Below are 16,938 nucleotides of genomic sequence, written 5' to 3'. Positions count from 1 at the left end.
GGAAACAGATCATATAGGAACCAAAATCTCATGTAAGAATTTTGGCTTTTACTCTGAGATAAATGGAAACCATTATAGGCTTTTGAGCAAAAGAGTAGCATATGACTTGAGTTTGTAAATGATTAGTGTGGATTCTGTCTTGAGGGTAGTCTGAAGTTGGTATAATTGAAAGTAGAGAGACTAAGCAGGAGTTTTCCTGGGCCATTGGGATAGTAATAAAAGTGGTGAGTAGTGGTTGAATTCTAGATTTATTTTGAAAGTAGAACCAACAAGATGTCCTGACATCACTCCTTACAGTCTTTCAGAAGAGTAGACTTTACTATTTTTAGATCAGTACATATTTTAAGCAACAGAAGAATTTAATTATTTGGCAGATATTAACCTCTGTGTTTTCTTTCTGTGTGTGGCCTCTGCAAGGCAGGTGGCCATTTCTCATTAATCCAGATATCCTTGTAGTACCTTGGACAGTTACCTTTGCACTTGATTGCCTTGCAGTGTTTGTTAAACTGGATAATGATGACAATGTGTGGATATCACTGTTTTATATTTGAAAATATTAGAATATTTGAATGTGATAATGACTCAAGTTTATAGTCAATTGACTGTAAAACATTTGGTAACAGATTTAAATTCAAACAATTATATTTTTTTACAGCAACCCAGACATGAAAAAAAAGGAGAGCGTGAACTTGATTGGACCACTAACCTTGGTAAGCTGTGAAATATTAAGTATGAATAATTCTTGTCTTCATCCAGATTTGGTGTCTTGAATCAGTAGTTATGGAGCCAGTAGTTTAAGATTGTCTTAGGTTGGCTTCTTACAATCAACAGATCACATTCTCAACATAGATGATAAAAGAGGTAGGGATAGGCTGGCTATGAAACAGAGAAGAGCCACGACTTGTGTTCATAGCACCTCACAAACTCACCAATTTCTAGAAAATGCATCTATGTATCTGTTTCACACACACTTACACACCCACCACTGCCACCACACACACCCACCAAATTTTGGTTAAATAAGATTGCATATATGGGGCGCCTGGGTGGCTCAGTCTGTTAAGCGTCTGACTTCGGCTCAGGTCATGATCTCACGGTCCGTGGGTTTGAGCCCCGCGTCGGGCTCTGTGCTGACAGCTCAGAGCCTGGAGCCTGTTTCAGATTCTGTGTCTCCCTCTTTCTCTGACCCTCCCCTGTTCATGCTCTGTCTCTGTCTCAAAAATAAATAAATGTTAAAAAAAAAATTTTAAAAAAAGATTGCATATGAAGAAAGTGATTGTTAACTACAGAAATTTAGAAATAATTAAGAAATCTCTGTTTACATTTGGCTTCCCAGAAAATTGATTAAATGTGGAGTAATTATTAGAGATTCTGATTATGTTTAACACAATTCTCAGTGCTTTTCTGCTGGTACAAGGCAAGCCAGTATATTTTTGGAAGAAGTCTAATCAGTTTTTCATTTGTAATATGTCTCAGAGAGGTGGCCCAAGGAAGTGTTTGCCTGCCTTGAGTAAATATGATGGGTTTCAAACTATGACAGCCATTATTCCATAGCAAAGAAGTTGGTATTAAGTGGCATGTCAGCTCAAATCTCCAATTTAGTAAGTAAATGAATGAAAAGACACCAAAACGTCTTCAGTCCCAAATGTTGTTGCACATTTCTCATGTCACCGCAAAGTCCCATTCTCCTCACCCTGATTCTTGTAATATTTTTGTTTAAAGGTGTCCGTTTTTTTTTTTTTAATTCAGTGCGTTAGAGAATAAGTTGTTTGTAAAACTAAGTCTAGTTTTAATGCACATGTTTTAAATCTGCCTCCTACAGGAAGTAAAACACCACAAATCTTGAGGTAGAAATTTAGAACATTTAATTTGACCTTAAAAGTTAAAATTTAGACTGAGTTGAAATATAATCTTTTCTGCCTCTGAATACATATTTATCCTGAAAGAGGTTCAGGACAACTGTTAGACGTTGGAAAAAACTGTTTCTAACAAGAATTAGCAATTAATTGTTTTGTTGAAAATCACTTAAAACAAATCTAAGTTTACTTAGGATGTTGTTGTGAAATTCTTATAATTTTAAATTTAAGCTTAGAGACAATGAAATTTTATTTAAGTAGTATGAAAAGTATTTAAAATGATCCTCAATTTCATATAAATGTTCACTAAAGAGGACATTACATGACAGCCCAATCCTGTACTTATAACTGGCCAGGAGACCCAAGTGCTGTATCTCCATTCCCTGGGAGTCATTAAAATGAACCTTAGGGACATTAGTCCCCATTGTTGCAATTTTAGGGAAACTTTGCCATTTGCTCTTAACTTTACCTGCTCCCTTTGTTCTTTGCCAAGCTCCCCCTGGCACTGAACCTTTGACTCTTTCGGTACTCTTGCTTGCCCTGCGTGTTTGATGTTGGAATTTGGCCTCCCCATACTGAACTTCTGGAACTCTGTGAGAACAGTTTGCACACCCCTCCTCCCCACCAAGTGTGTCTGACCTCACATTGCCCTGGCCTGTTGACCCTGTCTGACTCTGCGTCAGCTCTCCAAGACCCCACTCTGCCAAGCCTGACTCATCACTCATTCTCCTGATGACTGTGCCTCATCCCCAAATGGGGGTGGGGAGATGGAAATGGGTAGAGAGAACAGATGAAGAAGGTGGTTGAAGGGAGATGCAAGGGATGGAGGGGAAGGTAGAGCAATGGAAATATAAGAGAAGAAGAATGTAACCTAGAAGACAGAGAAAGAAAGAAGAAAACAGAGAGAGCCATAGAGCAGTCAATCAAAAATGGGAAGAAAAAGTGAGATTAGAGCTAAAAAGACAGTAAGGACAAAGTCTTTGGAGTATTAGGACATTGATTGGCTGGTTAGTTCTTGAGTGTTGTGCATGTCACTGTGACAACTGGTATCACCCTTCTAAGTGATAGTACTAAGTACACTATGCATTGATAGTCCTAAGTCCAGGAGGGTTGGTGTGGTCCACCAAGTCTTTTATACCTCTTTCTAATAACATGTCCCACACTGCGCACTTCAGGACTTCTACTCATGGGGTTATCTGAGCACTCCCTGCAGCTTGCTAGGCACCTTGCTATTCTAGGCCTAAATACCCCCCACTTCATCTGTCCTCCCCAGTTCTTCAGCGAATTCTCCCTTATCCTTCCAGATTCTACCGTGAGCATCATCTCTTTAAGCAAGACTTCTCCAAATTACACATATAGGCACTCCATAATGTTTGTTTCACTTCACTTCTGAGCTCCCTTTTAAAAGCTAACAAACTTCTTAAAGGAAACTTATCCATAAAACTTAGGGTGTCTGTTTCCTCCTTCTTTGTAATTCTCCCTCTGAAATATTTTGAATGTTGTTTTAAAGGATGTGATGTGTGTGTGCATGTGTGTGTTCTTAATGTTTACTCCTAGCTGTTTTTAACTCACTACCTAAGGAGCTTTGGAAGATCAAACAATATTTCTTCTTTTTTAATTGTTTTTAATGTTTACTCATTTTTGAAAGGGCGAGAGGGGCAGAGAGAGAGGGAGACACAGAATCTGAAGCAGCTCTAGGCTCTGAGCTGTCAGCACAAAATCAGATTGATTAACAAATAAATTAAAACAAATAAATAAAAAAGCAATTAAGCAAAATCAGATTGATTCCTTCACAGTATACAAAATAAGTAGAATCATAAAATTAATCTGTCAATAATTTGGATTGAAATCTTTCGTCTTCCTTACTACATTTATCTGCAACTATTATAAAAGTACTGACTATTATATTATATATATATTATATTATATTATATTATATATATTATAATATATATATATTATATTATAAAGTACAACTATTATAAAAGTACTTTTATAACTATTATAAAAGTACTGACCTTAAATAAAAACCCAAAGAACATATAGTTGTGGAGAAAGAGAGATTCTTTTCTATGAGGTAGTATTTTATTCCCCCATCCCCCCTTTTTTTTTATTTTTTAGTTTCGATATTCTGACTGGCAGGATAAGTTATTGATGTCCCTGGGCACTGTCATGGCCATAGCTCATGGATCAGGTCTCCCCCTCATGATGATAGTATTTGGACAAATGACTGACAAATTTGTTGATACTGCCGGAAATTTCTCCTTTCCAGGTAAGCATTTCTCTATTTTTTTAAAAACATACATTGTACTCTAACTGGATGAAAGATTGGAAGTTGATTTTGCTGTTCCTCATCTACTTGTTTAATGGTTTGGATTCCTGGGTGACTCTAGATATCACTGATAGAGTTATAAAATTCTCAGAAAATTCCTCAAATACTCATTTAAGTTTCAACAAATAGGTGTATGTTTGACTTTTCTGTTTGACTTTTAATACAGAATAGGGAAATATACAGAAAGCTTTGCATCTCAATAAAGCAGGGCAGTCCCTTTACTTGAAGGCTGTAGAACTATAACAGAGTATGTCCCTCCCTTTAGTGATTACTGACAGAATTCAAAATACCTCAGTTAGCATGGGATTACTTCTTAGCTATACTCGGCTTGTAGCTCTGTTTCTGGTTTTATTTTTCTTTTTTCTCCCTCCACCCTTTCTGTTAAAATTATACCATTTTATGTCTCTAATTTTTGGATCAACCAGGTTGACTGAACCTTGATATAACACTTCATTAAAGAGTGAATGGTTTCAATATGAGAATGATGTATTTTGAAACTCAGGCAGAGGAGTATTAATTACTGAAGAGCCAAAGGGGTCCCATAAGTTAATGTCATCTGTAAGAGGGACTTGGGCAACAGCTCTGGATTCCGGTTCCAATGGACAGAGTTATTTTCATAGTGGCCAGATTCAACACAGAAAGAAAGATTTCTGTCCTTTCTACCAAGCCTGATGGCTCAGTTCCGGGATCCCAAGAGACCCTGTGGGCGCTAGGCTGGATAACACTGAGTGAAACTTTATCGGTACACAGGTGGTGGAGTATAAGGAAAAAAAAAATGATAAAGGAAAGGCAGCTTAACATAGCAAAGATACCTGAGAAAAAGTGGACTCTATCATTTAAATCAGCAAGAGTTTTCAGTGTTTACTGATTCAGGACTACGTATTTGGTTAGCAGTGTAGAGCTTAAGTGTAATTACCTAAGAGAATATGATTGCTTAATTCATACAATGAAATCTGTTTACGTAAATATCAGTATCTTTTAGAAATCTGGTAAAAGTGTCTTTTGAATAATTAAAGTTCCTAAAAAAAAAAAAAGCACACTTTATTTTTGCTCAAATACCGTTGTCTCTGAGAAGAACCTCTATCATAAAATAACAATGATAATGGTAATCTTTTATTGTATTTATTATATGCTAGGTCCTATTTCACTTAACCTTTACAAGAACAATCCTTCACAGTAGGTAATATTATACTCTGTAACATATGAGGAAACTGAGGCTTGGAGAGGATAAATAACTTGTCCAAAATTACATAGCTGGTGGGGGTTAGGACAGATTCAAACCCAGACCTTTCTGCCATCCAAACAATGCTCAGGACCCAACTATACTCCCAATGTAAAAATGTGGGTTTTCTTATAAAAGCAAAAATGGGTTTGGGAAAGTTTTAAATGGATTACTTTGTTTGACCAGTGACCGAAACTTTAACACAAATATTGTAAAGGTAAAATTGGAGCAAGATAGGATAGTTTAAAAAGTCTTTAAGGAAATGAGGAGTAAGAATTTTCTATTTGTTGTCCTTTTACTTCTTAGAAGATCTATAGGTCTATTATGTGTTTCTATATATGGCAGGATGATGCCCAGATTTGGACACATCAATCAAAGCTGGTTTCAACTCAGGGTTAAAAAATTAGATTAATGGATGAATGGATAAACAAAATATTATATATATATATATATATACATATACGTATATATATACGTATATACGTATATACATACGTATATGTATATATACATATATATGTATATACATATATATATACGTATATACATATATATACGTATATATATGTATATATATGTATATACGTATATATATATATATAATGGAATATTATTCAGTCATAAAAAGGAAAGCAATCCTGACATGTGTTACACCATGGATAAACCTTGAGGATATTGTGCTAAGTGAAATAAGCCAGTCCCAAAAAAGACAAATACTGAATGACTCCATTTATATGAAGTAGTCAAATTCCTATAAACAGAAAGTAGAATAGTGGCTGCTGGGGGCTGGGGAAAGGGGGAAATAGGGAGTTGCTGTCTGATGAGCATAGAGTTTCAGTTTTGCAAGATGAAACGTTCTGGAGATTGTGCAACAGTGTGAATATACTTAACACTACTGAGTCATGTGAATATACTTAACGCTACTAAATTGTACACTTAGAAATGGTTAAGGTGGTAAGTTTTGTTATGTATTTTATCTCAATTAAACATTTTTTAAAATGAGCTTAAAATAATGCATCACACTTAGCACAGATGAGTTAGTGTTTGGGCCAATTTTAATAGTCCTGTTTTTGGTTTTACTGACACCAGAATAATTCCACAACTTTCTTATTTGGAACAGTTTGTTTGTTTATTACTTGTTTCTAATTATGCAACCAGATTGCTTTGAGCTGGGCATGGCAGATAGTGCCATGTGCTGGGCCCAGTGCCAAATTCAAGGTCTCTCTGGGAAATGACACAAGCAAGTCACTTACAAAGCTGTGATTGCGGGGTTGGTAAACTCCCCAGAGTTGCCAACGTAGTTTCTGTAGCCACCAAATGAAATGACCCTTGGTCTTCTATAGCCACATTTGTCATCAGGCCTATAGGCTATCTTGGATGATTTGCAGTAGGAAGCCCCTCACATGTTATTAATGTCCACTCTTCAGTAGTTTGTGAATATAGTATTCGCATACCTCTTTGGAGAAAATGAAATATGTAAATTTCATACTCAGTCTAAATCCAGAGAGTTCCCTGGTATGTTGGGAGTTGTAGAGTTCAGCAGAAATCATGGAGATTGAGACAAGATCAGGTACTTAGCTGTACTTAGCCTTAGCTGAGCTCTCTTGCTCATCTCATAGAGATGATATTTATTTAAAGTCTATTCCTTAGAATTGTTGGATTCTTGGACAGCTGGACTTAATGGGAGCCAATAAGAAGGGAATGTTGGAAGAAAAAAAGGTTTAAATTACAAGGTTTGACAGTGAATAATTGTGAACAGAGTCCATCCTGTCAACAGAATAAACCTAGTTGGTGACAAGGTTTGTTCCCTCACAATGATTCAGTTGTGCAGAAAGGTGCACATTCTGTGTCCAAAACGTTAAGGACAGAGTCATAGGAGACATTTTTATGCAGAGTATCAGGAACTTTATCTATGTTATGTCAAGTCTATGTGACTGTAATGAGCTGGAAATTTTTGTAGAGAAATCAATATACCCCGCACACCTTTGCGTTGCTACATGGTTAAGAGGAAAAGGCATTTTGGAGACCCGTTACCTTACCTAACTGCACATACTGCCTAAGTGGTCTGGATAAACATTAGCTATTTGTTTTGTGCTGAATATTTCCATAAGATAAGAGAAGTTCTAGGCAGAATGGAGGAAGGCAGACATTGATTTGAGACTTAAACATGACAGTCAGGACTCTGTAATATCTCCCCTGTAATCCTTAAGATGTACAGTTATTTAAGCCCTTTTCTTACCAGCTGTATGACCTTGTGCAAGTTACTTAACCTCTGTAATTCTTATTGTTCTCATCTTTGAAAGGTAATCATAAACTTACTGATAGAATTAAATGAGACCATTTATATAAAGCATCTGGAACATAGTAAATGATCAATAAATATTGGGGGAAAGTAGCTGTCAAAACTTGGAAATGAAACAACCACTCTAATATTCTGTTTCTTCATCCATAAAAAAGATTTTATGGGAGCTCTCTGAAAGGAATAGGCAACTTCAAGAATTCCCCGTTTCCTTGTTCTGGGAGGCATTCAGGCAGACCGGAGTGGGAGTTACCCATCTTCGTGCTGTAGAATCAAGTGGGGAGGGGCTCTTGGGTGGCTTAATTGGTTAAGTGTCCCACTTTGGTTCTGGTCATGATCTCGTGGATGGTGAGTTTAAGCCCTACATTGGTCTGTCTGCTGTCAGCACAGAGCCTGCTTCATATCCTCTGTCCCCCTCTCTCTCTGCACTTCCCTCTCAAAAATAATTTTGTTTTAAAAAGAATCAGGTGGGGTGGGGGGCGCCTGAGTGGCTCAGTCGGTTAAGGGTCTGACTTCGGCTTAGGTCATGGTCTCACGGTTGTGAGTTCAAGCCCTGTGTCGGGCTCTGTGCTGACAACTCAGAGCCTGGAGCCTGCTTCAGATTCTGTCTCTCCCTCTCTCTCTGTCCTTCTCCTGCTTGTGCTTTCTCTCTCTCTCTCTCTCTCAAAAATAAACATTTAAAAAAATATATCTTGAAAAGAATCAAGTGGGGGTACTTCTTAGAAATGTGATGCTCTAGACTCAACCAGAGGTTCTGATTTAACTATTCTTGCATGGAGCCTGGTCAACTCTATTTTTTTTAAGCTCCACATGTGAGTCTAACAGGCAGATGGCATTGAGAACCCCCAACAACAACTTGGAGATTATTTATGAGACTAGGGTAGAGTAGGTAACATCTGAGAAGACCAGACCTAGGCCCTTTCTAGATCTAGAATCCCATTAGATTTCCAGATCTAGAGTCCTATGACTTTTTGGGGAACACATCAGCACACATCTGCCTTACCTTAGTCCTTAGGCAGCGGAAACTCTCCTAGGAGCTCCTTGGGTTACTAACCCAGACCTAGGTTGCCATTCTCAGCTTCGACTCTGAGAACAGAGCATTTGAATGCCCATAGATTCTTATTTCCTAAGAGGGAGGATCGGTCTGAGTTATAATATCCTCACTGGGAGAATTTAAACATTTGAGGTAAACACTGGAGAAGAGTAAAATTCATTTAAATTTTACCTGATATCTTAAGTTCTGGGGGAGAAACTAGCCCTATACACATATATGTGGTATTTTCCCAAGGTTTGAACAATGATTTCCACCAATACCCAGCTTTAGGTAGCTTGTCTGCCTCTAATTCCAAATACAGTTCCAATTTGGCATCCCAACGCTGCCGTATTTAAGAACCCAGGGAGGAGGTGCCTGGGTGACTCAGTTGGTTAAGCGTCTGACTTTGGCTTAGGTCATGATGTCATGGTTTGTGGGTTTGAGCTCCATGTTGGACTCTCTGTTGACAGCTCGGAGCCTAGAACCTGCAATGGGCTCTGTGTCTCCCTCTCTCTGCCCCTCTCCAGCTCCTGCTCTGTGTGTGTGTCTCTCTCTCTGTCTCAAAAATAAACATTTTAAAAATTAAAAAAAAAAAAAGAAGAAGAAGAACCCAGGGAGGAAATGAGCACACACAACTGAACTGATTAGAACAGAAGTAAAATAGGGTATGATTCCTTAAGGATCTGATAGCTTTAAAAAAGCAGATTAAAAAGCAGAAACACTTCCCTGTGAACATCAGAAGTTGCAATATTGAGGGAGAAATTATGCCACAGTCAGGCCCACGTGCCTGGTTATTGATCCTGACTGGTAATTGATTCTGACAGTAGTTTAAGTTTTAAATACATTTCAATCTTAGCCCTCTTTGGAAGAAGCTAAGGAAGATACACTGCATGCAGAAAACATGAATATTGGATTATTTCCATGTGTTAAAGGAACAAAGACTAGTTTCTCTCCTAGAGTCCTGGTAAATGGGAAATACCCTGGTATATTTTGTCCACAACACTGTGGTGACATTTTGTCCTATTATTTTGTGAGTGCAGTGGACATGGGCTGTTTCCTTTTTATTTTTTCACTTAGTGGGTTTTTTTTAAATGTGTATTTGTTTTTGAGAAAGAGAGAGAGAGAGAGAGCGAGCAGGGGAGGGGCAGAGGGAGAAGGAGAGAGAGAAAATCCCAAGAAGGCTCTGCTTTGTCAGCACAGAGCCTGATGTGGGACTTGATCCCATGAACTGTGAGATCATGACCTGAGCCACAACCAAGAGTCAGGTGCTTAACCAGCTGAGCCACCCAGGTGCCCCTTCCACTTTGTGTTTTTTGAAAAGTGAAAATAAGTCCTTACCACATAAAACAATCAGTGTAGTATAAACTTAGGAACTATATGTATAGCGCTAGGACTCTCAGCCTCCTTAGTGGCTGTGTGACTTTGGATAAGTGACTTTGTCTGTGTCTCAATTTCCTCATCTGTGAAAGGGGGATTCATAAAGTAGTCATACCTCATTGGATTGTGGTGAAAATTAAATGAATTAGTACATGTAAAGTGTTCAGAATAAAGCCTGGTATATAATAAATGTTCAGTAAGTGCTTGTTATTATTAAAACAGAAATGGCACATTGATAGTTTTATCAAATTAGTTCAAATTAATAGACAATATAATTTTCCCTCCTTTACAATGGATGTAACTCAGTCTTTCTGTTACTTACCACAAAAAGCAACATGTAAGGGAAAACACGCATATATTGAAATAAAATCAACAAAAACAATTATCTATAAAGTGCTTTTAGCCACTAAGAAAAAATGCCCCTTAAATCCTGTGTTTTCTATTGAGACCATTTATTTTTTCCTCCTCTGTCTTCTGTATCCGCTCCTCTCTGCTGCCTCAGAAAGCTGCTTTGCTAAAGGCCCAAGCTCTCCAGGACCGCGGCGAACCTGGAAGGGCCACCTTTCCCCATCTGGACCCTAGAGATGTCCTGCATCTAAACCCTTGGATTTTTTATTTGAGTAAAGTGAAAAGAATTTATTGAGGGTGAAAGGAAAAAAGATTTTTAAAACCTAGTAATGCCTGTTAATAGTTTAGCCTTTCAAAAATGTCTTATTTTGTTTTGTTTTTGTTTTTTGTTTTGTTTTTATTTAGTGAATTTTTCATTGTCAACGCTAAATCCAGGCAGAATTCTGGAAGAAGAAATGACTAGGTAATTGGCTGATATATATGTAGTTATGATATATAAATGTAGGTACTTATATATATATAAATATGATGTACTTTTTAAAAACATTTATTTAACTATTTTAAGAGAGAGAGAGTGGGAGTGGGGCAGAGAGAGGGGGAGAATGAGAATCCCAAGCAGGCTTCATGCTGTCAGTGCAGAGCCCAATTCAGGGCTCGAAATCACAAACTGAGATCATGACCTGAGTGGAAATTAAGAGTCGGATATTTAACTGACTAAGCCACCCAGGTGCCCCTATGATGTACTTTTAAAAATGTATTATTTGAGAATAATGGCAAACTTACAGAGAATTTTAAGAATATAAAAAAGTGTCTGTATGCTCTTTACCTTTTGTTATATTCTTTGACCTGTTGTTATCATTTATACCCACCCCCATCACATCCACTATTTGAAGTAACTTGCATACATCATCATGGCCCTTTATTCATAAAAACTTCAGTGTGGTTCCTAAGCACAGGATATTCTTTTCATAACCACAGCACAGTTATCAATGTCAGTAAATTTAATATCGATACAGTAGTTTGATCTAATAGAAATCTCAAGAGCCTGTAACATAATGTTTGTATGTTTACTTATCCATCAATGTTGCTGATTTCAATGAGCACATCTGTATACTATTATAGACCCAAAAGGCTTTTATCTGGAAATAGTTTGTAAAACTATATCAAAAATGTATTTGAAAATGTCAAAACTGAATTTGTTCTTTTAAAGATACTAACTTTCCTGTAATTTAGTTAAGACTTTACTCAAAATTAGTATGAATTTATGACATATTTAGCATACTCTTAAAAAAATATTTTTAAATTCTGCCAAATAGGAAGAGGTTATGGGGGGGGGGGGAGTTCTTTCTGTAAACAATATGAGAAAAGTTACACTAAGACCCACTTCACATGTTTGGTCTCTTTATTCCTGTAACTTGTAATTGGTGAATAGTAGTGAAGTTTTTCAATAGGATCAGATATACAAGTATAAAATCTAAATAATGAAACAAAAAACATACCATGTTTATAAATTGTCAGTATCAGTTTTAAAATCATTAATGTCATGATTTTTGTAGTTAAGAACAAAAAATTATGTTTTCTTTGATAGTTCAAGTGGATAGATTTGCCATCATCCTCTTAAAATTTAGGAAAAGAGGAAAGGCTAAAAAAATTTTTTTAATGCTTATTTATTTTTGAGAGAGAGAGAAAAGAGTGCGAGCTGGGGAGGGGCAGAGAGAGGGGGAGACACAGAATCCAAAACAGGCTCCAGGCTCTGAGCTGTAGCATAGAGCCCGACATGGGGCTCGAACTCATGCCATGAGATCATGACCTGAGCTGAAGTTGGACACTTAACTGACTTAGCCACCTAGGTGCCTCTGGAAAAGAGAAAAGATTTTAATGTGTATTTGTTATGATGTCCTACACAATCTTTGTGATTTCAGTAAACTTAATTGCCAATTCTGAAGATTTTTCCTGAAAGGGATGAAAAAAGGACAGTATTTAAAAGAAACTTTCTAATTATTTTCCAGATATGCGTATTATTACTCAGGATTAGGTGCTGGGGTTCTTGTTGCTGCTTATATACAGGTTTCATTTTGGACTCTGGCAGCCGGCCGGCAAGTCAGGAAAATTAGGCAGGAGTTTTTTCACGCTGTTCTACGACAAGAAATAAGCTGGTTTGATGTCAGCGACACTACTGAACTGAATACAAGGTTAACAGAGTAAGTGTATTGTTAATGTCAGACTTTCATAACGAAATTAACCACTAACTATGTGAACATTTGTCATGGTTAGATTTTAAATTTAAAACAATTACTAGATAAAGCGTTTAATACGTACTGGGACTAGATCATCTGATAGCCCTTTCTAGCATTTACAGCCTGTGCCACAATGCATTTTCCTTATGTTAGTTTGTTCTCCTCAGTGGTAGGTAGGCTAATGTGAAGATGTGCTCTCATCTTATATTATCTCTCAGTGGAGCTTACCACAGGGCCTGACAGATGTTATACATTCAATTTAGATGACTGAATGAAAAAGTAAATGCGTGAATGAAGTCACAGAGAGACTTTTCTTAGTTAATTGTTGGCTCTTCACTTATTCAACGAGTATTTGAGGGGCTACTTGTGCCAAGCACTATTCTAGATGTTTGTGATTATACCAGCGAACAAGACTAAGCTCACTGTCATCGTTGCTTACTTTCCCGCAGAGGGAGATAGATGGTAAACTTTTTCTTACTGGAGGCCCTGGCACAAGTGTAGTGAGCAAATGAAGTAAAAAAGGAGGGAAGGTCAAGACATTTAGGACCTGGTTCGACCTCACTAAGGCCTTGTGCTTTGACTCAGAGTGAAATGGGCAGCCATTGGGAGCTTTTGGTCTGAGGAGTAACACGTTCAGACTTGCGTTTTCAAAGGATCACACTGGCTGCTGAATGGAGAATAGAGTGGGTTCAGAAGCGGGCCCGGGGTAGAAGCCAGTGGCACTTTCCGATTACCGTTGAGATGCCCTTCCTAACTCCTGCTTTTAAACAAATTGACTCATATGTTCAAAATGCTAATCCTTCTCAGACAGGATTAACTCGTTCTGTAGTATCAACTTTAATGATACTAACTTCTTAGAGGCACGAACTGATCCTGAAACTCTTCCTTTGTGCAGTAATTAGGTGAGGAAAAATATCGTTCAAGAAGCTAAGACTGTGAAATCGGCTTGCTGTAGCGTGAACAAGTTTTACCTGTCTGTGTGTTTGTTAGATGTCTACTTCAGCTTTCCAGCCGAAGATCTCCTGCCTGTAACCACTTAGTGTGATCTTTTTTAGTGACATCTCCAAAATCAGTGAAGGAATTGGTGACAAGGTTGGAATGTTCTTTCAAGCAGTAGCCACGTTTTTTGCAGGATTCATAGTAGGGTTCATTAGAGGATGGAAGCTCACCCTCGTGATAATGGCCATCAGCCCTATCCTGGGACTCTCTGCAGCTGTCTGGGCAAAGGTGTGTGAAACCGGGGCGTTTTCACGTGTGTCAGGCCACACATACAAGAGCTATTTTTAATATGCAGGACTCTGGTTCTTGCAGTTGTGCAGATCTGTGTTCCATGTCGGTTGAAACCACAATAAGAAGCATGTTGTTAATGCTGTAATGAAGAAACTTATTTCTGATGTGATTTAAAATGTCAGTTATTACCTCACAGATTTTTCTCACTGCTCTTATTGCTTTGGGTAAATCATCAGGCATAGCAGTTTAAACTACTTACACAGTATGTCCTTATAAAGGAAACATAAGTTTAAACCATAACATTCTTCCAAACCATTGCATGAATATAAGAAAATTAAAGTTCGGGTTTATTTATTTTTAAGTGTTACCTGTGATGGTTAAGTGGCACCCTGCCAGTCTTGCCTTGCTATAAAATGTGTATAACCTGTTCTACTTCAGACAATACTGTAGAGTTGAGAAATTTTTCTGACAACTTTCTCTCTTTTGGAGGTTGATGATTTATCTAGTAACTTACTTGTATCCCTTTTATTTGGATTATTTCTTTACCTTTCTCCTGCAGCGTCTTGTTTAGCCATCTTAGAATGCCCATGAGTAGATCTGGAAGTATTGTGTTCATAGTACGGTAAAACCTTGGATTGTGAGTAACTTGTTCTGCGAGTGTTCCACAAGATGAGCAAACATTTCTAACAAATTTTAACTTGATAAATGAGTCATGTCTTGCACTATTAGTAGTCCGTGATGCCGAATGTCACATGGTCACAATTGAGCCAATGGTTCTTGAAATTCTTTGATATATGAGTGCTTTGGATTATAAGCATGTTTCCAGAACAAATTATGCTCACACATCAAGGTTTTACTGTAATTAGAAATCATGACACAATAAAGGAAAGAATAGTGATTTTCCAAAGCATTAAGATTTTAGTTTAGTTTATTTTGCAATTAGAAGAGAAAAAAAAAAAAAAAAACATAGTAGATATGGAACATGACATTATTCCTCAAAATGTATTAGAGAATTATATGTGGATTTTCTGTTCCTGACTACTCTTGGGGAGCAGATCACCAGGGTGGGTCAGATCTAGCCTTTGTAGGGGGTGGAGAAGCCATTGGATCTGGTACACTGAATGTCGTTCACTTAGTGACTTCAGTTTTCAGGAAGGGATAGAGAGACTTTGGAAAGAAAAAGTAAAATGAAGAGTTGACAGTCTGCCTTTTAACTTTTCTCCCCATACAAAAGTCATGAATGTTTCTCTTCTGTCCAGATACTCTCCGCATTTAGTGACAAAGAACTGGCTGCATATGCGAAAGCAGGAGCTGTGGCAGAGGAGGCTCTGGGGGCCATCAGGACTGTGATAGCATTTGGGGGCCAGAACAAAGAGCTGGACAGGTCAGGAAGGTTCTCTGTCCGCTTTTATATTTTTTGTTGCTCATTCTTCTGTGGTATGTGTTTGCTGCTTTCCTTTTCTTAGTATTAATCCCTCCCCCACAAAATATACAGTTTAACGTCAGCCCCTAAAGCAGGGTTTTTACCCGTTTTATGTTCCGTGGACCCCTTTGGCAGTCTGATCAAGCCTATGGACTCCCTTCTTAGAGTAATGATTTTAAACTCCTAAGACAGAAATAGATAGGATTACCAAGGAAACCAATTATAATGAAGTATAGTTTTCAAAATATTTTTAAATTACGGTATAGTATATATGTGCTTTCATTGGTAACATATTAATAAGAGCGAACTATAGGTTCAATAACTACTGTAACTCTGAAGGAAAAATACAGGTAAAAGTTATTTCAAGATATTTGTATCACTTGTAACATGATATAAAACTGATCCAGGATTTCTACTGGCAACAAAGTCATAGTTACTGCTAATTCTACCAGGGTTTGTTGCCTGCATTGATAATCCAAGGAAATGCTAAATTTCAGGTATAGGTCAGTGAAAATAATTATATAATTTTTTCCACATTCGAATTCCTTGACCATGGATCCCAGGCCAAGAACCCTGCTCTAAAGGAACCTGACATACAAAAACCAAAATGCCAGATCAAGGCCCGCTGATAAAGGCTAGGCTGCCTTACTTTAATGTCCCCAACCAGTTTTCTTTAAATAACATTCCCTAATACAGTGAAAGTATGATTCTGTGTTTTTTGTTTGTTTGTTTTGTTTGTTTGTTTTTGCCATTCTGTGGGACTCCTGATACCTACAACTTTTTGAAAGAGAAATTCTCTGGAAATACTCCAGCATTGAAAGCAACAGTTCCCCTAATCCCCTCCATTTTCGTTTTCTATTTTTCTGTTCCTTAATTCCTCTTCAAAACCGCGATGCTCCTTTCTCTAATCTCTTCCTTTTTCTCTCTTGCTGCTGCTTCCTGCACACATAGCCCACACAGAGCACACTAACCCTCCCTCGGACCTCAGGATGTGAGCGTAATCAGTACCGCTCCATTAGCCGCAGTAAGCAAGCCACCTAAGCAAAGGTAATTACAGCACATCCACCACTGTCACCAGAGCCTGGGGGTCACACGGGGCTGGCCTGAATCTCCCTGGGTCCTGGGGCCCAGCCACACGAGACTCATCACAGTGCTGGACGCGGCATGCTGGCTGTCTCCCCAGGGACGCTGCTCTGCTAAATGAATGCAGTGCCCGGGACTGAGGAAAGCATGCTGGAAAGGGGGCTGCTTTAAGTAATTAAACAAAGAAACTTTTTGGTGGCAACTACATTTTTAAAAAAACTAATATATGCTCAATATCTCATTTGGTTAAACTAAAAAGAATGGTATTTGTTTTTTGTTAGAAACACACTATTTTTATATATTTTCTCTACAGTATCATTTTATATACATTGTGTTTTCCCCCTAATTTTAGGAAGCCCAAATTAGATTTTACACACTTGCTGTTTCTAGCATGGAAAGGTAGATTTAATTTAAATTGATGTAAAAAAAATTATAATTTAACAGACCCATGGTAGACATTTGTACCTTTGTATGACATCCTAGAAGCCACTAATATGA

At 37.7% G+C, this 16,938-nt stretch overlaps 1 protein-coding gene across 2 annotated transcripts in view; it reads left to right on the top strand.

Annotated features, from left to right (window-relative positions):
• ABCB1 (ATP binding cassette subfamily B member 1) overlaps positions 1-16,938 on the top strand; it is a 217,708-nt gene that overhangs the window by 145,122 nt on the left and 55,648 nt on the right. Inside the window, exons 2-7 of one of the 2 annotated variants that reach the window (XM_042916949.1) lie at positions 656-710; positions 3,978-4,128; positions 10,873-10,930; positions 12,477-12,668; positions 13,760-13,931; positions 15,194-15,318. The exons of the other annotated variant lie outside the window; for it this stretch is intronic. Of the exons in view, the coding sequence (XP_042772883.1) occupies positions 656-710; positions 3,978-4,128; positions 10,873-10,930; positions 12,477-12,668; positions 13,760-13,931; positions 15,194-15,318 (753 nt within the window). The remainder of the gene's footprint in view (positions 1-655; positions 711-3,977; positions 4,129-10,872; positions 10,931-12,476; positions 12,669-13,759; positions 13,932-15,193; positions 15,319-16,938) is intronic. 2 annotated transcript variants of the gene reach the window in all.

The sequence above is a fragment of the Panthera leo genome, chromosome A2 (assembly GCF_018350215.1).
Source record: "Panthera leo isolate Ple1 chromosome A2, P.leo_Ple1_pat1.1, whole genome shotgun sequence".
NCBI classification, from domain to species: domain Eukaryota; kingdom Metazoa; phylum Chordata; class Mammalia; order Carnivora; family Felidae; genus Panthera; species Panthera leo.
Note: the sequence above shows the minus strand (reverse complement) of the source record. Positions and strands in the feature narration are given on the sequence as shown.